Source organism: Lemur catta, chromosome 1 (genome assembly GCF_020740605.2).
Source record: "Lemur catta isolate mLemCat1 chromosome 1, mLemCat1.pri, whole genome shotgun sequence".
Lineage (NCBI taxonomy): Eukaryota > Metazoa > Chordata > Mammalia > Primates > Lemuridae > Lemur > Lemur catta.
Genome location: NC_059128.1, coordinates 223,341,393 through 223,367,672, shown reverse-complemented (window position 1 = coordinate 223,367,672; position 26,280 = coordinate 223,341,393). Strand labels below are relative to the sequence as shown.

Sequence of the window (26,280 nt, the reverse complement as noted above, 5' to 3'; positions counted from 1 at the left end):
CCAAATCCTGCAATTACAGTAGGTTTTTTACTAACTCATTTCCTATCATGTAAGCCCTCCCTGCTTTTCCATTTCCTGAATTTCTGCTTTCCATGGAAATACTGTCCAGGAAAGGATTCCACTTCAAATTAGTTTTTACATTTGAAAACAAGGTACTAAAAAAAAATTTAAAAAATAAATAAATAAAAATCTTCTTTGGACAGTGTCCAGCTCATAGTACTACCCTTTTATAATCAACCCACAAAGATAAGTCAAGAGATAAACTCATCAGTAACCAAAAGGTCCAAATCCATGCTAATAAATTTGTAAAACTAAAAAAAGTACAACTGAAATAAAATTATATATTGAAAGTGCAAATCTCTTATGAGAACTTACTGTCTTAACATAGAAACCAATCAAGTAATTATGTACACTGAGTCAGAAAATTATTTTAATAGTTACAAAACTCTTTTTTATAGAATCAGTATAAAATAGCAGTTGATTTCTTCATAATTATCAGAATTATTTGTACTTGAGGTTTTGGCTAAGTGGGGCTGAAATCAACAAAAGGTCTTGGACTGTTGGCTCAGAAATCATCCTAGGAAGCCCACCCTGTTGATATCTGTCATGCTTAGCTCTTATGAGATGACCCGGTCCTTTAAATAAAAAGTATCTTTCTTTCTTTATTCATTCTTTGGAGGCTTGAAGTGAATTCGGCAGCGTTCATTAAACACCTAAAATATTTAAACAGAAACAAAAGTCACTAAGTCATCCTGTATAAAGCAAGCCTGGAACTAAATTCAATGTGGCGTGAGTCAGGAGGACGTTATGTCTATCTCAGGTCAACAGATCCAGAAAACAGAAGAGTTTCCTCACCAGTTCCATTATCAGGTGCTGAGTACATAAGTGGCCTTGATATCCATTTACAAGACAATTTTAAAATTTTAATAAAATTAAGTTACTCAGCGAAAAATCATCAAGAGCCAGTTAATTTAGTAACTAATAAACATCAGTTCCATATTCTGGACATATTTTGGACAATTAGATAAAAATATCTAAAATACACTAAAGATAAAGCTTTTTCCTCTTTTTTAAGAATAGATTTTGTTATTTAAATATTTGTTGTACTTTTCTAAATTGTGCCAGATCCTTCTCACAAGTAGGTATACTTGCCAGGTAGACCAATTTTTTGCTAAACTGTACAAATTTATTAATTTTTTGTTCTATTTACCTTGCTTCCTAAAAATCTAAACAAATAATAAATCGTAAATGCTTACACTCAATAACTAAATGTTTTTCAATATGGGACTGTGTTAAAGAAAAATTTGGTATGGCTATTCAATGGAATACCTATGCAAGCTTAAAAAAGAATAAGGAAGCTTTTATGTTCTGATTTGAAAAGATCTCCAGCATATATTAAAGGAAAAAAACAAAGCGTAGACAGTATAGTTCCATTTGTGTAATGAAGGCAGAAAAATACGTACACATGTAAAATTAGAAAAGGTGCAAATATCTGAAAGCATACACCACCCTTTCAGAGATAAAAGTGAGGACAGGAGACAGCTGAAGGAGAGAGGTGGGAGGCAGAATTTTTACTATATATCCTTTAATGTTTAAAAAATTTTTGAATCATGTCTAAAAATTTTTAGTGTCCAATTTAAAATATTCTAAAATCGAAAAGAATTTCTTCGCAGAATTTACCCCCATACTTCCTTGATGTAAAGAATAAATCATTTTTAAATTACTTATGTTGGTTGCTGTTGACTATCATAAAAATAAAAGAAAAATCTACACAGGGAGCTTCTAAGGTACTGGCATCATTCAATTTCTTAAGCTGGGGGTTAGATACATGAATGTTCATTTTAATAATATTCTTTAAATTCTACATGTTATGTACTCTTCAGTATATGCATCTCACAATTAAAAGAAAACATGTTAGAAATTATACAGACTCTTTCTGGCCTTTTGTCTTATAACTCATCTCACTCCAGTTTCCAGTCCTGATATTTCCCTGAAATTCCCAATGTTCAGACCAGAGGAGGCCTCAGATTAGTGGCTTTGATACACTGGTTGGGATGATATATACAACCTGGCTGAGCCTCTCCAAATCCTTTTCCTAAACGATTTCCTATCCGATCCACTTCTGCTGGCCTACTACACCACAGCTGCATTTTCTTCTTTTTAAAACAGGCAGGGGGCCTCATTTTCTGTTGAGCGGATAAAGCATATTTTCTTTAAAACTAATATCAAATCTGAAACAGCTCACTCTTCCCACTACATTTTTCATATATCATAACCTCTACCCTTGGTTTTCAAGCCAGATGTTCATTTGTACCCCTCCCTCACCCAATCCCAAGAAGCTTAATATTTCTCCAGAGAATATAAACGTACAAATACTGCCAAAATCTTTCAAGTGGCAAACACCTTATCATGTTGGTAGAAAGGGCAGGAATAGGAAATCTTGGCAAAGAGGATGAGTAAAGAAATGTGATAAAGCAAAGAAAGTCAATTAGCATTTTGCAACTTATTCATGTCTCAGCAAGTTGGTACATTCTGTTTTTGGTTTACTTAACCTCTCTTAAAAGCATATGGTTTAACACCACTTCATTAGTTAAATTAAAAAAATAAAACAGAATTTTCAGTTCATCCTTTAGCTTTAATAGATTTGTGCCCTTTAGAAATATTTTAGATGAGGAGTTTTAGAGAGGGGTAAATGGATATACTATTACAGAAAACTAAATTCAGAGTTTTGTGATTTTTGACTACATGTAAATTCCTGGGATCTGGGCCCCCAATCTAGTTCCTAACCAGAACTTTGCAGTGGTAATAAGGAGCATGTGAGTCCATGAGCAATAAAAAGCCCCACTATCAGATACCAGGAAAGTTATATACAATAAAAAGTTTCATAATCAGATACATTAGAAGACAAGCAACTGTAAAGGGTAGCTAATGACATGAAAATTTGTGAAAAATACCTCAGCTCAAAGGGGTAATTTTAACAAATAATCTCCTTAAAGGTTCTGAGTTAACTAGAGTAACAACTCTATACATCAAAAATGCCTGTAATTAGTATTAGGAGACAAAGGAATGTCTCCAATTCTGTTAGCAGGTCATACAATTCTACCATATGCTTGTAAAGCTTTTTTTTTTTGTAAAAAGATACAAGGTCTCACTTTGTCACCCAGGCTGGAGTAGAGTGGCAAGATAACAGTTCACTGCAGCCTCGAACTCCTGGGCTCAAGCAATTCTCCCACCTCAGCCTCCTGAGTAGCTGGGACATAGGTGCAAGCCACACCATGTCCTGCTAATTTTTTTTATTTTTTAGAGATAGGGTCTCACTATGTTGCATAGGCTGGTCTCAAACTCCCGGCCTCCTGTCTTGGCCTCCCAAAGTGTTGGGATTACAAGTGTCAGTCATTGTGGTCTGGCTGATTTTTTAGAAAATGGCTCAATTTAAACACTAACTGTAAGCCCCCCAACAACAACCAAAAAAAAGGTTAAAACCCTGAGTTGTAAATGTGATCTCTATTCTCCTATTTTCCTGAGAGCCTCAAGGAGCTCTTTACTCTCGCTCCCTTGGCTTCCCTTTGCTAGTGCAGTTTCCCTGCAACTTCTTTCTAAGAAACAACATTATTTTATACCTTCCAGCTCCTGTCATTTACCACTTCTTCAACATTCAGTTCTGACTGCATCCATTTCAACTGCAAGAAAGAAAAAAAACAATAAAGTTATGAAATTTTAAAGAACTAAAACCACACTCTGTTATGTTTTCCCAAGAAAATCTGCTGCTGCTTTTGTATTCTTTATCTGTCAATGGTATATTTTTGAACCTTCTTTGACACAACTCACTCTCCTTATATCTAATCAATTGTGAATCTTCTGTAACAGTGGTTCTCAAACTTTGCTGCATATTATTAATCTAATCACCTTGAGAACTTTAAAAAAAATTCCAATGTCCAGTCAGTTCACAGAAGACATACAAATGGACAATAAACATATAAAACAAAATGCTCAATTTTTCTGGGAATAGGCTTTAAAAAAAAAAAAGCTCAATCTTACTCATGTACAAAGAAATGCAAATTAAGCCATAATATGACAAAATGAAAAAGTCTGATACAACCTAATATTAGTGAATGTGGGAAAAGATACACTCATACACATTCTTAGTAAAAGTGTAAACTGTTGTAACTTGTATGGAGGGCAATTTGGCAAGACTCATCAAACATGTACGTTCACATGTCCTTAAACCCAACAATTCCAGTTCTGGAAATTCATCATACAACTACAGACTTGCAAAGATAGCACAGAGGGATAAAAAAAAGGACAAGGAGGTGGAAACCTGATTTGGATAAAGAATTAAGAAAAAAGAATCAGGAATACAGGGAGGAAAGGAACTATACAAGGTCCAAGTGATCTAGAAAGGTATGAGTTTCCTATACCTTGACCATACAACCAGAGGTCTGAGGCTAAAAATGCTATCTTTCCAACTTTCTTTATAACTGCCAACCTAATTACTATACCAGAAAAGTAGCCAATTTCACTGTCAGGCCCAGATGGCAGGACCCATAATACTCCTAGTCATGTCTGGTCAGAGGACTTGAAAGAAGCTAGCTAGTTCCAGGAACAGGGCTTAAATGCTCAGGAGAATGAGGAGAATAAAGCATGAACTACAAAGTTGAGGCAGCAAAGAGGTTAAAATCAGGATGTTTTCCTCAGGCCAAAATCAAAAACCCAGACCAGATTCGGGAACAAAATGCCAGAGAGAGAGCTCAACAAGATCTGGGCAACACAAGTCTGACATCCAGGCCAAAGATCCTGACCAATCAGGAGTGTAGCTCTGGCAGGTTTGAGAAATGTGCATGCAACACTAATAAAAATGGAACTTGGTACTGATCCAATGGCTCCCTGCAAATTGCCTTCCTAGATTCAGAACTGGTATCAAAGCACAGGCAGGCACACACAGCTGAAACTGTGGAACAAGGGGAAGGACTGCATTTCTGACATTTGGTCCTGTGTTGGGGAGTAATAACAAGCCTGAGGAAGCCCACCAAAGCAACCTCAGTTTGACATTTTAATCAGCCATACAGACCAAAATCATTAAAGCTTCACTACTCCCATCGAAGCGTCAACTCACTGCCAAAGAAATAACAACTTCAGTTGAATAGCAGGGTGTGACAACATGTTACTAAGATAGTCTTCATAATAGCTCTCCACTATTTAAAGAGATGCCATGGGGAAAGGGGTTTAGACTTATCCTGTGGTGCTCCAGAGAGAAGATTAAGGAGCAATATATATACATTACAGGGGGGCAGATTTTTCCAATATATAAGAAAATCCTTGAACTATTAGAACCATCAGAAAAGAGAAGACACTGAGTCCTCCCCCCACAATACCCTGCTCTTAAACAATGGTTAAAACTTCATTAAACAAAAGGTAGAAGCCACTGATTGGTGATATCATAAAGACAATTAATGTAACACATATGGAGTCACAGAGATTCAAAAAGGAAGGGAAAGGAACTGCTTGCTACTTTGTACCAGCCAATATGCTAACTCTCACATATATTATATAATCTTATCCTCACCAAAAAAAAGAAAACGTAAGAAGTTACTAAGTATCAACCCCATTTTATAGACTGAAAATCAGAAGTTTCAGAGCAATTAATTTACAAGGTTACAAAGCCACCAAGCTATATGGGATTTATTGCCTTAGAGCTGTCTGCCTTTATAAGCCATGTTTTTTCATATTCTAGAACACTGCAGATATTACAGCCAACTTCTAATATAATTTCATCAGTAGCATCAATAAACTGTCACCTCTGAGATGGTTGTTGTTGAGGCTCTGGGTCTCCAACAGATAAACTTCCTCTGAAAGGTCACTAATAGGTGACAACCGTGATAGAGCTGTAGCAAGGAATGCACTTTTTTTGAGTTAAAGATTCAGGTAAAGAACTGAAGATTTTTAGACTGGCATCTCTGTAAATAAAATATGCTCACTAAACTAAGTGGAATCTGACCATTTAGTCACAACTTAATGTAAAGAAACTGACCTAATCCATAGTCAGAATAAATGGGTTAGAGTCCGAGTTCTACCACTTACTAGCTCATGACTTTGGGGATGTCAGTATTTCTGAGTCTGTTTCCTCATACAGAAAATGAAGAAAGAGGTAGAGCTGAAACATCTCTAACAGCTCTCTTGAGATTCCATAATCTTCACGGCACATTTCACATTTCCTTATTTGCTTACATACTACTCATGGTTACTCCCTAGCTGTGTGTATTATAAGGCCAGAAAGCAAACCTCACACAGCTCTCTGATTGGCTTCTCAACCCCTCCTTGCAGTGGTCATCCTGGTGATTCTCTCTGGGCTCTAAAGGCAGAGGGGAAGACGTGAGGGCTGAGCAAATTGTGTGACACTCCCAAATCCTCAGTCGTTTAGAGTTTTGAACTTCTCTCTTCACTAACAAGAGTCACTCTATTCTTTTTAACTTAATTTGCAAATAGCAATTTTTTAGTTTATGATTTAACAGCTTTGCCCTGTAGTTTCCTTTGTCAACATCTTCAAGAGTCTGTTGAAATACAAAATCATCTAGACTTTAACCAGTTTTATATCCTCTTTCTATAAGCCTTCATGAACACAGAGAGTAGGGTAAGATGAACATGATCCCATAAATTCACTGTCTAAGGAATCCACCAGTGCCTGATACAGCAGTCACAAACTGTAGTCATGAACAAAGACAGCAGCAAAGACAGTGACCGAATCCTCGATCCAGTGAGACATCCTGAATCGGTGGAATGACAGAGAAAGTGCTGCAGCTTGGCCTATGCATCTGTGTACAAGGAAAGGTTTTTTTTTTTCTTTTCTTTTCTACCAAAGGCTTTCAAGAGATGACAGGTCCCCTTTTCAAAGTTTGGCTATATCTACAAATCTAAGGGCAAACTTCACAACTGCTCAGTACGAAAAGCATGACTCCATTCCACAGTGATCTGTAAGTCACCTATTGTGCCACCTTAAAATATGAACATGATTTTGCTAATTGTACAGTGGTCATGTAAGAAAAAGTCCCTGTCTTAGGAAATAACTAATGAATTTAGGGGTAAAATGGTATAATGTCTCCAACACACTCTCAAAACGGTTCAGGGAAAAAAAAAAGTTTATGCACATGGGGAGAGGGAGGGTAAAGAGAATGAACTGTTAGGTATGTGGGACAAAATATAAACAATAAGTGAATATAGGTAAAGGGTACATGGGAGTTCTTTGTACTGTTCCTGCAACTTTTCTGTAAGTTTGAAATTATACAAAGCAAAGAGTTCCCTCTAAGAGTGCCCTAAAAAAAAGACAGCAATGCATTCCATATAATAAAATATGCTGTATATTTCAATTGTTTTGTTGACACATCACATACAAGGGCTGTGAAGAAACAGTTCTGCTACATTAACTACATTCTGAGCTCCACACTGTTTACATTACAGTTGTCTTGGGAAAATGAAACTTCCTCTGACACATCCCTGGGTGAGTACTTGCTGTTTTCTTAAAAGTGAAAACACTGCAGGGAGGGAGGATGAACTAGAAAAAAGGCTTGTCCAAAAAAGACCAAAGACCCATAGCAAGTTTTACACAGTACGGAAATAAATTATGATGAGGTACTAGTGAATCTGGTTATATTTAAATAGTACTATATTTTTATGATTGAAGAGGGTAATATCCTAAAACTAAATAGTCTGTATTACATTACAGTAGATTTCTATAGAATGAAACCAGAGGTAAATATTTTCCAACTATAAATATATTAAGAAATCTTTCTTCTCAAGTTAAGCCTCAAAAGGCAGATACCATACAGATGTGATCTCCCTAGAATTTCTGATGTGGTGCTGGTCTGTACTGAGCCTTTAACAGAGGGGAAAAAAAAGGAACAAAAATAAAATTATGTGCTTATTTTAGCTAAAGCTGCTACACTGCATCTGTTTATGAAATACACATTATCAACTAATATCTAAATGTAATAAAGCCCACCAAAAATGAAGCATTAATCTCCTGGTCATTTTATTTTAAATAACCATAACTTACTCCAAAATTTTCATATTAAAAACTGCCTTTATTTTGAAGGCTACAACTGCAAAAACTTTGCCTGAGAAATGTTAATTCTATTCAACTTACCTTCGTCTGCTCTTTTCTAAGTTGCTTTAATAACGTTAAATCGTCCAAATTTTTTTCTCTCTCTTCTCGAAGGCTTTTTACTACTGCTGAGGTCTGGGCTATACAATTTTTTATGACTCTGTCCCTACTGGCATGAGCTGCCATCAACTAAAAGAACAAAGGAAAGAAAAGGGGGGAAAAACATTGATTTATTACATTTTAGTGTTTTTTTAAAAAAAATCCTCATTTTGATACTACAGAAATACTTTGTAAAACATTGCTAAAAACTGAATCCACGGAAGAGAAGATTGATTGTATCAGCTAAATCATCTAAAAACAGATTAAAAGGAAGCACCTCTGCAGGTAGAAGGCATGAGGTCCCAGACTGCTTTCTTCCTCAGTATCTTCCCAGTATTTCCTGCTCCTTTCTTCCTGCATTCCCTCTGCTGGGCTTTTCATTTCAGCTTCACTTACCCCACATCCCTGTCTTATTCCATCCACATGTTCCTCTACCCTGCACCCACCTTCACACACCTCTAAGCCACTTACTGCTATGCTTCTCTTTTTCTGTCCTTTCATAATTTTTTCAGTCTCATGTTGTCAACAAGTGAAAGAAATGATAAACTAAGCAATGTAGAGAAGATCTTACTTACCTACATAAGACAAAGCCCTTTTCAAGATCATAAAGTATAAGTACTGATAAGGGGAACTTACATATGAAGCACAGTTAGTGGCTGCATCAATTGTGTGTATTGATTGAAAGCAAGGATGTCTGACAGAACGACTCTTTAATAACCTCCATCTTAATGTAATAAAGCTAATAAAAAACAGTTCTTAATGATTTTCTGTCTTGGGTAGGATGGTCATGTTTCAAACACACTCCGTGATCACAGCCAAATTTTGACAATACCGCCAAATTTTGCATCTGTAAAGCACTGTTTCAAGTTCATAGACTTTTTATTGTCCAGTATTGATTTTTATGTTTATCATGGGAATAAACAATGTAAAGCTAGAAAAATTTCACAGATTGAAGGGAATATGCTCTAATAAGGGGATCTCATTGGAAGTATTTTATTTTACCATGAGTATATTTTTGAGCTTTGCAATTTCTAAAATTAGTGCTTCATAATAACTTTACTGATCATCTCCTATGAAGAAGTGTTATCACCAGAAAATGCAAATATTACTTCATCAGCTATAAAAGGAAGCTGGGACAGGGACTAAAGTCAGGGTGACAATCAGCAACTTGGATGTTTCACAGAGTTCTACTTTTTGACTGAGCCAACATTTAAAGAAACTCAGTGGTACTTATTGGCATGGGCACTCTGCTGCAGGCCTGATCCCTGGTGCAAAGCGACTTGATAAACTATCCTTTACATGATATACATGTTACTGGATCCCTCTAGGATGCAGATACAGACAAAGAAAAACCCAAACACATACATGAAAATATGAGAGGTTCCAAATTTAGTATGCAAGGTTATCCTGATTCAACAAAGGATTAAAATATAATAATGATAGTAGCAACAGCAGACATTTGTATGCAAAACATTTAGTACAGTAAGCACTTTATATTAACTCAATCCTCTAACAATCCTATGAACTAGGTACTATTATTATACCATTTTATAAATAAGGAAACTGAGGCAAAGAAGTTATATAACATGTTCAAGGTCACCCAGCTAGGAAATATCACAAGTGGGGTTTATTCTAGATCTGGAATTCATGTTGTTAATCACTACACTATAAACCTCTAGGTTAACAGGAGAATTACAAACTGAAACAACTGAATGGACCATAGAGATTGTATCAGCAGTGAGAAGGGGGTGTCACTAAAGTGACCATAAATTCTAGTTCTTTAAACAGAGACACTCAAAGAAACTAAGTGAAGTGTCAAACAACCTCATAGTAAACTAGGACTTAGACTCATACTACCTACTCCCGATACTGGATTCTACTCAATAAAGTCCACAATTTTCTCAAGCTATAGGCCTTATCTGTTCATTCAGTAAAATAATATACATACTTTAATATAAAAGCACTACAAAAAATATCAGTAGTTAATGCTCTGAATTTAATTGATATGAATAAGCTTATCTAAAATGGATTTGAGAAAGGCACTTTAGGTTTTAAATAATGCTTTCTTTATATGCCTATGAATCCAAATAGTAACCTTGTGGTAGAACTTAAAATAGCAAGTATCATTTGGACTTCCAAGTTAATGAAAAGATATAAATAAATAAACTGTAACAAATATTTAACTGCATTGTTATTTCCTTTGGCTTTTGGAAATTAAAAAGAGAAATAAAGGGAGGCAATGAAAAAATATATACTTGAGAAATCAAAGCCTCAGGAAAGGACACTTTATCTGTGGCTTTCCTTCCCTTCCAACTGCCAAATGCTTCTTCTCTCCTTTCTGATGAGTGAAGGGGAAAAAATAAGATATAATATATATAAAAGGTGTGAAGGGTTTTAATTCTTCCATATATTAGCTGTCTGGCTTTTTTGGGTTCATTTACTCAAAGTCCTGGCTGTTGTTACTGTTTTACTTTACTGTTTCACTTCCCTCTTCATTCCTTTGTGCAGAAGGTCTCCTTAAGTTAAAGGGTGCAAACGCAGAAGCCAAAAAAAATGAATGCCCATTTCTTCCAACCGTCTCTTCACAGATGAGTGCATAAGATCACACATTTTCTTTAGTTTGTAGAAATCAGATCAAAACTTATATACACCCTCACAGGTAGGCAAGGAAACATGAAGATGTCATTCTTTTATTCACAGTTTAGTTACATGATCATTGATTTCTTATTCTGCCTGCAAAGAAAGGCGTAAAAGAAGGGAAAGAGAGATTCAAAAGATACACTTACAGACTCATAAAGTTGTTTACAGGTTTGGCTGGCATCAATTTTCCCTGCAAAGGAAGCTGTTGGAACCGTAGTGTTTAATTCATGTACTATTCTGTCATCAATTGTCCTCATCACCTTGAGTAATTCCTATATATGTTTAAAATAAAAGAATATAACTTGAATGGAAAGTTAAATAATAAAAAATATGTTTTTAAGCAAAAAATAAAGCTCTTGGATATTTCACAACTCTTTAAGTTAGAAGTGGGGAAACCAAGCCAAATATAGTACAACCATAAGAAAATCTTTATTATATAAGGATGACAGGTAGGTTAAGTAATAGTAATTCTAACAGTAGACACCAACTCTGCCTCCTTGGCTCAACTGTGATTGTCTTGAGACTTAAAACTGTCTTACTCATATTTAAATCCATTTGTTGGCCTCGTGCTTAGGAAACAGTGCACGCTCTTTCCATCTCCAGCATACAGCCAATAGAGTTCTATTGAACTTGACTACCACAGATTCTCCATCATAATCCAGTGTAATGATCCAGCTTGCTCTGTTTCCTCTTTGCCTGTCATTATAAAATATGCTAGTAGAAAACTTCTGGAAAGATATACAAGAAACTAACAGTAGTAGTTAACTTGCAGAAAGTAATCTATACCCTCTTAGGCTTTTAGTTTTTCACTATAATCATGTATTATTTTTGAGATAAAAACAAGTAAAACAAAACATGCTGCTAGAGAAGCAATCAAAGCTCTTCATGGCTTTCATATTCACAGAATGAGTAGGAATTAGTTTTACCCTTAGTAACCCTGCACACATCTCCCAAGGATACCTTCTCCCTCAGATAGTCTTTAACTCTCAAAAAACCAACCAAAAGAAAAATAATACCAAAAGGGCTGGGAACTTAGAAAGACTGGTGATAATGACCTACTCAGTATAGTCCCCCCCCCATTTTGATTAGCACACTTCTTCTCACTTGTCACTAGAGAAGGCTGAGTATCACCGACATTCCGCCTTCAGATGTTTCTACCAGTACACTCTTCTTTTTCTTGTTTCTTAAATTTACAAAAAACTCAAACATTAACAAAAAAACCATGACTACTGAAAAATCAAAGAAAACAGAATTATAAAATATTAGGAATATACTTTTTGAAAACATCCAAGTTAACATTCAATATTAATACGTATTAAAAGCAACTGCTTGATTCTCTACCTCCCCCAACATACACCATCCTACTTCTTTCCTTTGCCAAACTTAAATCCCTGACTGCAACCAACTCCTTCATATCTTTCCTTATCCATTTCTTAAAATAAAAACTTTTACTGTGATTGAGGTATTACTTTCATTTTAGAAAAATTAGAAGAAAATTTTAAAGAAAATAAAAACCATCGATAGTTAACTATTGTCAATATTTTAACATGTCCCTTTGGTCTTTTTTTCTACACATATCTATGAATATTTTTTACAAAATTGAGGTCCTATGTAGCATTATAAGGTCCTACTTTATGACATTATACTATGAGCATTTTGCCCTTGTTAGTAAAAATGCCTTGAAGACATTTTTAATAGTTGCATAAACATTCTTTCCTGTGAGGCACAACTTATTTGACCACTTCCCTACTAATAAATGTTAGTTTGTTTCCAATTGTGATAGTCCATTCAATCTAAGTCTGTAGTCTATAATTTTTTCTATCATTCCATTAATCTTTAGTGAATTTAGTGGCCTTTTCTAGATCTCAAAGAAAAACAGCTTGTGGAAGGCCCATAATTGAGACTAATAAGACACAGGCAAACAACAGGTCTAAAACCAAGTTCTTCACACCTTAAAATAAATCTAATTCTTTATCTCATCTCTTATTCCTGTATCTTTTTTGTTGATAGTATTCTCTGTGAACTGGAATTCTTAGGGGATAATACCATCATATTCACTGGGTAACCACCATTTTAAATAGTGTGCTACATACAGTGAGGACACAGAACGTCCGTTAGGTGGTAAATTCCAAACAAATGGCAGTAGCACCATTTAGGGAGTCAAAAAAATAGGTAAGTTGAGTCTGGGAAGGATAGTGGGGAGGGGATAAAGAGGAGATGGTTAATGGGTACAAAAATACAGTTAGAAGGAATAAGATCTAACGTTCAGCAGCACAGTAGGGTGACTATAGTTAATAGTTTATTGTCTATTTCAAAAGAACAGAGAGGAATTGGAATGTTTCTACCATAAAGAAATGATAAATGCTTGAGGTAAGGGATATCTTAATTACCCTGATTGATAATTACACATTATATGTTTGTATGAAAACATCACATGTACCCCATAAATATGCACAACTATATGTATCCATAATAACTAAAAATTAACTAAAATAGGTAAGTAGAAGACAGGGACCCACCTTGCCAACTTTACCTCCTACAACTTGTCTAACCTTAAAAAAAAAAGCCTCCTCTAAAATCTTTCAACACTTTCTTTTTCCCTGTTTAACTTGAACTAATCTGACGCCAAGGATTAAGTTGTACCTTTTGGATAAAATTTTCCTTGGCTATGAAAGCCCTCAGCAATTTTTGTTCTTTAAATAATGCAACAGTGAGAGAGAGAGTACCACAGAGTTCATTCATTTAACTCATTCTTCATTTAAAACAAAATTATACCCGGCTGGGCATGGTGGCTCATGCCTGTAATCCTAGCACTCTGGGGAGGCTGAAGTGGGAGGATCACTTGAGGTCAGGAGTTAGAGACCAGCCTGAGCAAGAGTGATACCCCATCTCTACCAAAAATAGAAAAAATTAGCCAGGAATGGCGGTGGCCGCCTATAGTCCCAGCTACTTGGTAGGCTGAGGCAGGATAGCTTGAGCCCAGGAGTTTGAGGTTGCAGTGAGCTATGATGACACCACTGTACTCTATCCGGGCTGACAAAGTGAGACTCTGTCTCAAAAAAAAAAAAAAAAAAATTACAGTTGTCCCTCAGTATCCATAAGGAATTGGTTGCAGGACCCCCCTCAGATACCAAAATCCAAGGATGCTCAAGTCCCTTATATAAAATGGGACAGTATTTGTATATAACCTATACATATCTTCTCATATACTTTAAATCACCTCTAGATTACTTAAAATACCTAATACGATGTAATGCTATGCAAATAGTTGTTATACTGTATTGTTTAGGGAATAATGACAAGAAAAAAGTCTGTAAGTATTCAGTACAGATGCAATTTTTCTTCAAATATTTTTGATTCACAGTGTGAATCCACAGATGCGGAACCCACAGATACGGGAAGGCCAACTGTACTAATGTCTAATATGTGTCAGGCACCATTCTAAACACCAGGGCTACAGTGGTGAACAAAACAGAAAAAGTCCTTGTTCTTATAAAGCAAAATTCCTAAAGGGGAAAGGTGGACGATAAACAAGTACTCCCGGCCGGGCGTGGTGGCTCACGCCTGTAATCCTTGCACTCTGGGAGGCCAAGGCCAGAGGATCGCTCGAGATCAGGAGTTCGAGTTCGAGACCAGCCTGAGCAAGAGTGAGACCTCGTCTCTACTAAAAATAGAAAGAAATTACCTGGACAGCTAAAAATATATATAGAAAAAAAAATTAGCCAGGCATGGTGGCGCATGCCTGTAGTCTCAGCTACTCGGGAGGCTGAGGCAGAATGATTACTTAAGCCCAGGAGTTTGAGGTTGCTGTGAGCTAGGCTGACGCCACGGCACTCTAGCCCAGGCAACAGAGTGAGACTCTGTCTAAAAAAAAAAAAAAGAAAAAACAAGTACTTCCATAAACAACATAATTTCAGGTACTGAAAAATACCACGGGAGAGGAAAAAAAAAAAAAACAGGCCCAGCCACTCTGGTTCATGCCTATAATCCCAGCACTTTGGACAGCCAAAGCAGGATTGCTTGACACCAGGAGTTTAAGACCAGCCTGGGCAACACAAGGAGACCTCATCTCTACAAAAAAATTTTTAAAAATTAGCTGGGCATGGTGGCACACTAGTAGTCTCAGCTACTCAGGAGGCTGAGGCAGGAGGATCACTTGAGCCCAGGAGTTAGTTCAAGGTTACAGTGAACTATGATCAGGCCACTGCACTCCAGCCTGAATGACAGAGCAAGACTCTGTCTCAAAAAAAAAAAAAAAAAGAAAAGAAAAGAAAAGAAAACAAACTAAGGTAACAAGATAAAGAGTGACCAAGTGGAGCTTGGGAGCTACTGTAGATAGGGAGATTAATAAAGGCTTCTCTGAGAATATAACACTTGAGCTGAAACCTGAATGATTTGAATAAAACTGAGCATCTGGGGGAATAGATCAAAACTTATGAGGCAAGAACAAACACTGGGGTGTCTGAAGAATTAGAAGAAGGCAAGTGTTCTGAGGTGAGGTCAGAGTAGACCAGAATATGGAACAACGCAGACCAGGGGTGGGGAACCTGCAGCCATTGGGCCCCGTATAGGCTTCTAGGTCCTTAAATGTGGCCTTTAGACTGAATCGAAATTTTACAGAACAAATGCTTTTATTTTTATTAATACATTTTTGTTCATGTTTTATACTTTTATTTTTAAAATGAACATATTTAAAATACCAGAGAATAAAATAAGTTCAATGAAATAATCCTCCCAGATTGACCAACACAATTTAGAATATTAGTAAGCCATAGGTGCTAAAGTGATGGCTGCTATGCTCATGATTTAGTTCTAACTGCCCCCACCTGACTGGTGCTACTACTGCACCAGGCTGGTTGGCAAGAGTTTAAGGGGGTCGAGTACTGCAGTCTGTTATCAGCTTTTTGACAACAGTGCACCGTGTTTCTGTTTGAAGTAGAATTTGTGAATGCTTGTACAGCTCAGTAGTATTTTTTAATTCTGTCTGCTTAGCAGCCCATCACATCAAAAAAGACCACGAGAACACTAAAGGAAGAAAACAGATTTTTTAATGAGGATTGGGAATTGCAAGATTATCTTGTATCTATTTTTGCTTGCTTTGTGATACTGCAATATCAAAATTAAAGAAATTCAATGCTCATCAGCATTATAACACTCATAAGGACCACAAATATTTTAAATTAGAGGGAGAAGTGCAAAGGTTGTATTGCAGAAATTAAAAGATGAAAAGCAAAAGCAAAGACAATTCTTTCAAGCAACAATAAGACCTGGAAATAATGCCACTGAAGCAACTTATAAAGTAGCTTATACACTCGGGGGGTGAAAAGGGAAGCCACTCAGTGATGTAGAAATTGTGAAAGAATGCATTGTCAGAGTTGTAGGATGCTTAGACCCTGATAACATTTCATAGTACAAACAATTGCCTTGCTTTCAAGGAGAATCATGACTGATTGGCAGCATGAATTAGTCTTCAACTTAACAGAACTTCATGCAATACTTCAAAAGGAAAATGTGAGGCCAGGCGCGGTGGCTCACGCCTGTAATCCTAGCACTCTGGGAGGCCGAGGCGGGTGGATTGCTCGAGGTCAGGAGTTCAAGACCAGCCTCAGCAAGAGCGAGACCTTGTCTCTACTAAAAATAGAAAGAAATTATCCGGCCAACTAAAAAAAATATATATATAGAAAAAATTAGCCGGGCATGGTGGCACATGCCTGTAGTCCCAGCTACTAGGGAGGCTGAGGCAGTAGGATCACTTAAGCCCAGGAGTTTGAGGTTGCTGTGAGCTAGGCTGACGCCACGCCACTCACTCTAGCTGGGCAACAGAGCGAGACTCTGTCTCAAAAAAAAAAAAAAAAAAAAAAAAGGAAAATGTGTATTACTCGATGCCTTTGGATGAATCAACTCATGCTACTGACTCGAAGCAGGTTTTATACTTTATTTGGGTCATAACAGAAGATTGTTTTTGCTACAAAGTTACTTGCTTTGGGCACTCTTGCGAATAGAACATGACGAATAGATATCTTCAACAACTTTCAAGATACAAGTCATGAAGTTATATTGAATTTGGTAAATTTAGTGAGTGTACGTACAAGATGGTGCACCTTCCATAACAGGAAAACATGAAGGGTTTATTGCACGATAAAAAAAGTATTAACAGATCCAGATGCTCTCATTTCTTTTCATTGTATCTTGCATCAGAATCGTGCATCAGAAAAATCTCTGTGTTAAAGCTACTATTTTAAGTGACACTTTGCAACAAGTTGTAAGTATTAACTACTTTTGTGCAAATGCAATACACCATTAGTTTCATAACATGCTAAAATTGAACAACGAGGTATTCAGTGTGGATTTGCCATAACATTCTAAAGTGCATTAGCTATTGCAGGGACAGATGTAACACCAGAATTTTATCTCTGTGAGAACAGATAGTTAAATTTTATGAAGAACAGAATCAGCAATGTGAATTATTGAAAGAAGACTTCTCTAGGAATACAGCATTTCTATGTGATAGCATGTCAAATAAAACAATTTGAATATTTCTTTGCAAAATAAAACTAAGTCTATACACGATATGTGGCAAAAAAAATCCAAGCATTTCAAAAAAACTATCTTTTTTCAAAGCACTTCTTCTTCAAAAGGAAATTTTGGGTGAATATTTTCCCCAGTTAGGAAAGGTCACTGACAAGCAGGATGATATATGCAAATCATTTGAAGAATACACAGCTGTTGTAGACCTATTAATTAGAGAATACAATGAAAGGTTCACTGACTTTAAGAATCATGACATCACACTCAAATTAGCATTTCAGCCTCATCTAGTTAATATCACCAAGGCACCTAAAGAACTATAGATGGAATTAATTGAGCTCTCTATAGATGACATTTTAAAGTCATTGTCTGATGCTAAGAAAGATCCAACTGAAACATGGCAAAATGCAGAATACCCATCCCTTCAGCAACATGCCCAAAAAATGCTTCCTTGCTTTTCAACCACTTATTGCTGCAAATGTACGTTCTCCTACCTAACCCAAATCAAGATGCCCTTAAGGTCACAAATGACTGATACCCATCTAGAGGATCAATTGAAACTGCAGACCTCCATGCTTCAATCCAATATTCAGATGCTTTCCAAAAAAAAGCAAACACAACAAAGTCATTAAAAGGTTAGTTAACTTTAACACTATTCAGCCCGTGAAGGTATTTTTCCTCTCAAAGGAAGTAAATGGAATTGATAAAGTAAAAAAAAAGTTAACTTTAAAGTTAACAAATAGTTTTCATTTTTTGAAATTATTAAGTACATAGTAGTTGGATTTTTACAAAATAATGTATATTTTTAAGTGTATCTAATTGAAGTTTCTTGAACGCAGCCTAATTTGATTACAGCTAAATTAATGAGGCCTTCCAGCATGAAAAGGTTCCCCACACCTGATATATATCATGGAAAAGATTAAGGATTCTGTTCTACCAGCAACAGAGTTTTAAGCAAGGGGATAACATTAATTTTTCAAAAGTTAACTTTGGCTGCTGTGTGGGGAATGGATTATAGGAGGAGAATGGGAACAGGGTGACCATTTAGGAGACTACCAGGGTGGTCAAGTCAAGAGATAAAGATGGTTTGATAAAGGGGTAACAGTAGAATTAGGTTTAGGAAATATTCTGAAGACAGAGCTAACAGGACTTGATGGTGAACTGGTGGTGGCAGACTTATTAAAAAAAAAAAAAGATGAATTTTAGGTTTGAGGCTGAGCAACTAAATGTATGGTAGTGCCATTAATTGACAGGGGTGGGGAGAAGACTAGGGAAGGAAGAGATCTGGTAGTAGTAGGAAGATCAAAAGTTCTGTTTTGACTCACAGGATATCTGATGATAATAAGGCTTATTGTTAATTGTTACGTGACAGGGTATTGTGTTTAAATTTTGTAATCTTTTGGAGACAAAGATTGAAATATTTACAGAAAAAAAGATTGATATTTGGGATGTACTTCAACATAACCAGGTTAGGGTGGGGCAAGTGGTAGTAATATATAGATGAAGTAAGAATGGCCATGAATTGATTGCTGGAGTTGGGGGATGGGTTCATAGTGTATGTGGTACCATTTCTCCTTTAGTGTATGTTTGCGATTTTGTAGAATAAAGTTTTTCTTTTTTAAAAAAGTTCTGTTTTGGACTTGTTAAGTTTTAGATGCCTGTTAGATATGAGTAGAAAAGTGGAGTAAAAAGGTGAGTATACCAGTGTGACACTGATCAGGGCTAGAGTTACATTAATGATTCTTTAAAGCCATGAAACTAGAAGAGATCCACTGAGGGAAACTGTAGGAAGTGAAGAGAGCCAATGATCAAGAAGGAATTCTAGTATCTAAAAGTACAGAAAAAAAGTCTGGGATGTCACAGAAGTAAGAGGAAGGAGGAAATGGTCAATTGTGTTGAATGTTACTAAGTCAAGAATTATATGGACAAGAAATTAACTTTTAGACTTAGCAGAATGGAAATCATGGATGACCTTGAAGTGAGCTATTGTTGTTTAATGGACTGAAAAGTTAATGTGGCTTAAGTGCAAACAGTAAGAGAAACCATGGTGTGAGATGACATCCACTAATACAGGTCATGTTAGGGGATTTTAGTCTTTCTCCTTGCCATAGGTAACCAATGAAGTGCTTTAAGTTTGGTTGGTGGGGTTACACGATCAGATTTGTGTCCTGAAATGATTAAGTTAAGGTGTGGAAAATGGACTGGAGAGGAACAAGAGTAGATGTAAACAAATCAGTTAGGAGTTGGTACAACAATCCAGGCGAAAGATTGTGTAGTTTGATATTTCCTAGGGTTTTTATTGACTCTGAACTTTAACCAGTTTTGAGTTTGAACACCAGCTATACCTTAATCACTATAGCCAAATTCCACTCCAATAAAACAATTGGGACATACTATTAAGTTCCTTGCACAGCAATGGGAATTTATCTGCATTAAATAGGTAATGAATCCATCAATTTTACAGTCTTACCGATGGAACTTACAAATGTGGATTATCAAATACAGTCATGTGTCACTCAATGATGGGGATACATTCTGAGAAATGCCTCATCAGATGATTCCGTTGTTGTGTGAACATCAGAGTGTACTCACACAAACCTTACTACATACCTAGGCTATATAGAATATTGCTCCTAGACTACAAACCTGTATAGCATGTTACTCTACTGAAGGCTGTAGGCAACTGTAACACAATGGTAAATATTTGTTATTTGTGTATGTAAACACAGAAAAGGTACAGTAAAAACATGGTGTTATAATCTTATGGGACCACTGTCATATATGTGGTCTGTCACTGAGCAAAATGTCATTATGTGGCACATGACTATGTATCAGTTTTTCTCTGTCTAGAGAATTATCAATATATGATCCAGAGTTTAGCTTTCAACACGGCAGACACTAGCCATATGAGGTTATTTAAATTAAAATTCAACACAATTTGAAATTTATTAATAGCTCCTCAGTTGCACTAGCCACATTTCAAGTGTTCCAGAACCATATGGCGCTAACGTCTATCTACCAAACGTAGACAGTACAAATGTAAAACATTTCCACCATCACCGAAAGTCCTACTGGACAGTGTTATAGCCTAGAAAATACAATGATAATCTCTAAACTGATAATGTACTTGTTCAGAGACTGCTGAGAACTGTAAGCTATTCTGAAATGTTACAGAAAAGATTCCAGAAAAGCCAAAGAGAAGGAAAAAAGGGAGGTAAGATGTAGGGAGGTAAGATGTAGGAAGGGATTTCTTTCAAAACTGCAAAGGGGGAAGGAAAAGAACTATATACCACCTCACCAGGCTCACATTTCTTTACAGAGAAAAAAGTATCAAAGCTCTTAAGGCAACTCCAAGAGATTCTAGGCAAAAGGTCAGGTGGCCCTCACGGACTGAGAGCAAATGAAGGTGAATGCAGGCACAAAAATGCTACTGTTGAATCACGTGGATCATTCATAAGGAATTACCGATTACCTACCTGATGCCTAGATCCAATGGCACACCCTCCCCCCACTTTCTCACAAATTCACCAAGAAAATATACAAAAGACAACCCTTAACATATAACACACACAATAAACTGCAACACATGTCCACAGAGATAATACAGAAATACAGCTAAGAGGTTCTCTGAAGGCTACATCTTGTGTAGGACCTGGAACCCTCAGCTTTTAAACATTAAATCATTGCAAAAGATAACTCTACAAATTTTGTAGTGCCCCGAGCTTGTCCTATCTTTTATCTTCCCCAAAACAAAGAGATTTGAGATACTGTTAATCTCTAATTTTAGGCTGAACCTTTGAGATTACTCAGACACTTTTCTTGGAATTACATTTTATATCTTCTAATTGTGGGGGGGAAATCTCATCCTCTTGGAAGATAATTTAGGTACTGAAGGAGTGCTCATATTTAGTAGTGGGGAAGACAGAAAAAGTTCCATTGCTCCTACAATTATACTATAGTCTATTCCTCAGATTAATCCTCAGGAAAATTCCTTTTATTACTTTGCGCAGTTTTTACGGTATATGGGGGTGGGAAAAAGGCCTACTATATGACTAAAATACAATAAATACACTCTAAAGAATGATCTAGAACTCCCTTAATCTCTTCTCTCCTCCCCCTCTGCCTGAAGGTACCCAGCAATAGACCTCATTAGCATGATGCTTTTTCCAGGCAGACCTGGTCCCTCAAATCCCGTGTTTACAGCAAGGCTCACAGTGCTTCCCCCAAGCAAGAAACACAAACTTATCTGTAACTGCCAGAATCTTTTGACACCCAGCACCCTCAGGGGACAGGAAAAGAGAGCAAAAGGAACCATGGTTGATGCTAGAAAACAATCTACTAAGTCTGTGCCTAATTACCTTATGGCTAAAAATCAATTATGTATAAATAAATATTCCTAATAGAAATATAAAGATTTCAAACATTCTGGGAAGGAATACCTAGTTGATTTTGTCCAGGCAATATACGAACTGGGTCTCAGGCACAGTAAGGAGGAAGGGATTTTAGAGTGGCAATCAGTTTAAAAAAGCACAGAAATCACAGCACATGATATGTTCAGGAAAAAGCAAGTAGGCCTATGTGGCTGGACAGTAGAGTTCAAATGCATGCTGGAGGTGGTGGTAAGTGAGTGGGAAAAAAGAGAAAGGTATGAGGGCAGTGGTAAGAGATATGATTAGGGAGACACACTTTGAGATCCTATTTTAAAAGGCCACGTTAAGTAGTTTAAACCTAATCATGTGAGCCTAAAAACTAGAAGCATGATTTGGATTCTAAAATTCAGAAGACAAGATTATATGCCACGGTATTATGGAGTTGAGATTGAAGGGGGGATATATTAGCCAAAGGAATGCCTAGACAGGGAGATCTGTTGGAAAGCTAGTTGCAAAAATAACAGGGCCTAAACAAAGCCAGTGGGCAGTAGTGATGAATCTTCCTAAACCATCTTGCTGATTATCTCACCCACTCTGCTCAAAAATGACTCCCTAACCTCACACTTGCATGCAAGGCCTTCCACTGTCTGGTTCCAAATTTTTGTGTAATCCCAATGTGCCCCTGTACAAATACTGTATTCCAGCAACACTGATTTTCTATTATCCCCAAATACGTAAAATTTTTGCCCATCTACTACTGCCTCTGCCTGGAAGTATGCTGGTTTCTATCTACCTAAGGCCCAACTCAATTACCATCTCTTGACTTATTTCTCTCCAAACTCTCATAGCATTTTATTCATTTTTTCCAATATCTTCTCCATGTTTTATATCCCTACTTAGATTAAGTTCTTTGTTTTATACCCTGTCCACTGGATCTCTCTAAGTGCCTGATAGCTACTGTTATGGACTGAACTGTATCCCCCTCCCCCCAAAAAAAATTCCTTTTGAAGCTTTAATCCCTCACCTGACTGTATCTGGGGACAAGGTCTTCAGGGATGTAATAAAAGTTAAATGGAGGTCATAAGAGTGGAGCCCTGATTTGGTAGAACTAGTGTCCCTGTAAGAAGAGGAGATACCATAGATCCCTTTCCCAGAAGGCAACCATCTGCAAGCCAGGAAGAGAGGCTTCACCCGAAACCAATCCTGAAGACACCTTGATCTTGGACTTCTAGACTCCAGAACTGTAAAAAAATAACTTTCTATTGTGTAAGCCACCCTGTCTGTGATATTTTGTTATGGCATCATTACCAGACTAATATAGTCTCCAATACATTTTTGTTGAATGAATACTAAAATGGGATTCCAGGCAGTCAATTTTAAACATTCATTTCTGAATTTTATTTCAATTTGGAAATAGGATATTTTCCAGGAGTGTGAAGTCTAATTTTTACAATGGAAAAAGAAGAATTGCAAAAATTTAAAACATTTTACCCTTAAACTTTAAAATATACACCTGTATGGGAAAAAAATCAGAACAGTAGTTGGGGGGAGGGAAGAAAGGAGGATAGTGGCAGGGATTGGCTAGGCAGGGACATGAGGAAACTTTTGACGGCATTATTCTCTATGTTGATGGAGGTTTGCATTGCAGGTGTATGTAAACATCAAACTCATTGAATGGCACTCTTAAAGATTTGTGCACATCACTGCACGCAAACTTTATAGTAAATAACAGTAAAATATTGAACTCTAGTTAATGATATGCATGCTGACATGTTTGGGAGTGAAATACATCAAAGTTTGCAACTTACTCTGAAATGGACCAAAAAAAAAATGAAATAAAAAGGTGGGTCGATGGATAGAAAGATGGATAGATGGATGTGTGATAAATATAGCAAATCACTGATTACAGAATATAGATGGTGGGTACATGAGCATTCACTGCACAATTCTTTCAAATTTTCTGTAGTGTTTGAACATTTTTAAAATAAAATTCTGAAAATAGTACACCTAATCTTTAAAGTAAAAAATGCATGACTTTTTGTTTCTCTTCCAGTTTTCAGTGCAGTGCTTTCCACATTTAGGATCCTTATATACAAAACATAATGGTTTAATAGCTTTAAAATTACATAAAATTTGATCAGTAATTTATGAGAATGCCAATTAATCATGTTTTATAATTTTACCAAACTCATCTAAACCTAAATGTTATAGTCAAATTTTACATTTTTATAACACCTTCATTTACGTTTTTGTGTGCGTGTATGCCCATTCACAAAGAGATTAAACAATGTGCTAAGGCCTGATCTATGAAACCAGACCTTCTGACTAAGACTCATTTTATGATCCTTTGATATATGCTATCTCTGTGAATGGAATTATTAGGCAAGAGAGTTTAGCTTTTGACCCACTTACATTTTATCGGACCATGCAAAAGAAAAATCAAAGAGTTCTTTAAGCACTCTTGGATGTTTTAACAGCTCAAAGAGATCCTTTGACATTTAATTTCAGAGATTCAAATAACTATAGACATGGAAACAGCTTTAAATGTTACTTAACACAATCTTTTTTACAGATTCAAGTTAATTCCCCAAGGAGTTAACTGATTAGCTCAAGGTCACAAAGCTGTTAATGGCGGATGCAGTCCTAAACCCAGAATATCTAATTCCCTAACCAGTACTCTTTTCCATTGACCTTAAGACTACTATTGCTAGATTACGAGCTCATTAACTCAACTTATATCATAGTACTAAAGTGACAAGGCCAAGGCCACAAATGGGTCCATTAACCTTAAATATTCCGCATAATTTGGAATCCAACAGTCTTTTTGTATCCTATTAAAAATTTTTACAAGTATTTGTATTTATTTATTGGGCATTCTGATAGGATATGAGGTTGGTTGCTGTTGTTCTGATCTAGTAGAAGAGCAATGAAGTGGTGACGAGGATGCAAACAATGGTGGAAAGACCCCACATAAACTTCTTTGGCCAAATGCTATTTGTCAAATGGTTCAGTCTGTTGAGATTATCTTCAAGAACATCACTACTTACAAACCGTTCATAGCACAAAGCTTACTAAACACAGGTCAATAACACATGAAACGATTTTTCAGTATCTTTAGTTAAAAATGCAATACATTTTTAATATGATTTTTTAATTCAGATCTGTAACTAGACAGAAACAGGTCCTAGAATTAATCCCCCCCTCCAAGCTTCCAAACGTCCTCGCCCACAAAAATAATAAATTGTACCAAGTGTTTGCTTTATCAAGTAAATAAGCTCTCCTTCACTTTTTTCTCTCCCACAAAAGCTCAACGTAAAAGTAGGAGAGGAATGGCAGAAGCTGGGAACTGAGTTCAGTAGATTACTACAAGATCGTTACAATCCTTACCCTCAGAGCTCAGCTTTATCCCTGCGGAACTACCCAGACTTTCCCAGTCAAGGCCTGCGCGGCGCAGGAAGTACTATGACCCCCTTCTCCCTCCCTCTACCGAACAGCCTTCCTCTCTAAGGCCAAACCAGCGCCCCCGATGACCTCCAATGGCTTAAAAATAAAGCTCTGGACTGCCCGCTTTTCCCGCAACTGGTCCATACTCCCTCCCAGAGCAGGGAATAGGGTCTGGGGGCAAAAGGAGGGACACGCCTGCCACACGAGGAAAACCCCATCACCTGGAACTCAGCGAACTCCTCACAGTTCACACCGCCACTGGGCGCCGCCATATTGGACAAACGCGAGGACCCCGCTGTAGGCCAATCACCGCCGAGCAAAGGTGTCTGCGGCGCCGCCTGACAAAAACCAGTACGAGGGGACTGCAAGACGGCTGAGTGCAAAGCTTGACTTCTCCGTGATCCCTGCTGTCCTGCTTTTCACTCTAACCCCTGTAACATGCCCTCCTGGAAGTGGCACACATACATGGATCAAAGATTGTCAGAACATGAAGAGATCATTAACTCCAATCCCATCTTCTTACAAAAGGGAAACAATTTTCTGGTCACACCAACCGTTCCAGGAGGAAATCGAGGGAAGGGAGGCCTTTCTAACCCCTCTCATTCCAGTGTCTCCCCACCCCACCGCCACCTCCGACCACACAGAGCAAGGAGGTCTTGTTCATTAAGAACTTGGGACCACTAAGAAATGTCAAGGTAAAAAAGACATTTCTGGCAGTGTGGGTGGGTGGGTATGGGTGGAGTAAGGTATTTAGAGGTGGAAATAAAATATTTTCAGAAAATAAATAGCAAAATGGAAAACATACACGTTGTTTTCTCTGCTTAGGCTCAAGGATGCTCAAAAGCCAACAAGAAATAGGGCCCCTGGGCGCTCTAAGACCAGTTAAGTGTTTTTGATAAAAGAATATTCACTGAAAGCACTGGAGGAACAGTATACTGACTCACAGCTCACAAAAGTTCTACATTTTTTCTTGTATTTTAAACGGGTACTCCGAGCGCCAGGGAATAATAAGGCGAAGGCGCACAGACCCCACGCTGCACAGGGGCGTTCCCTCAGCTCGGCCCGCAGCGGCGCCAAAGGGGCGAGGCGCGGGGCCGCCCGAGT

General features: G+C 37.1%; 1 protein-coding gene across 2 annotated transcripts; it reads right to left on the bottom strand.

Annotated features, from left to right (window-relative positions):
• Positions 1-417: 417 nt before the first annotated feature.
• MIX23 (mitochondrial matrix import factor 23) lies at positions 418-25,481 on the bottom strand. Of its 2 annotated transcripts, none has more exons than XM_045540155.1 (5): positions 25,398-25,481; positions 10,981-11,106; positions 8,138-8,284; positions 3,621-3,680; positions 418-713 (listed from the first exon to the last, which is right to left on the bottom strand). In XM_045540155.1, the coding sequence occupies exons 1-5, from the start codon at positions 25,446-25,448 to the stop codon at positions 663-665; spliced, it is 435 nt and encodes a 144-aa protein (XP_045396111.1). In that variant the 5' UTR covers positions 25,449-25,481; the 3' UTR covers positions 418-662. The 2 variants fall into 2 exon arrangements, with proteins under 2 accessions (XP_045396111.1, XP_045396112.1); XM_045540156.1 differs by lacking the exon at positions 25,398-25,481 and adding an exon at positions 25,120-25,352.
• Between the last annotated feature and the right edge of the window lie 799 nt (positions 25,482-26,280).

Coding starts and splice junctions, on each gene's coding strand:
- MIX23 (XM_045540155.1), bottom strand. CDS start 25,448: ATGGCGGCGCCCAGTGGCGGTGTGAACTGTGAGGAGTTCGCTGAGTTC. Junction 8,285..10,980: donor GTAAACAACTTTATGAGTCT/GTAAGTGTATCT, acceptor TTGTTCTTTTAG/TTGATGGCAGCTCATGCCAG. Junction 714..3,620: donor TAAATGACAGGAGCTGGAAG/GTATAAAATAAT, acceptor TAAATATTTTAG/GTGTTTAATGAACGCTGCCG.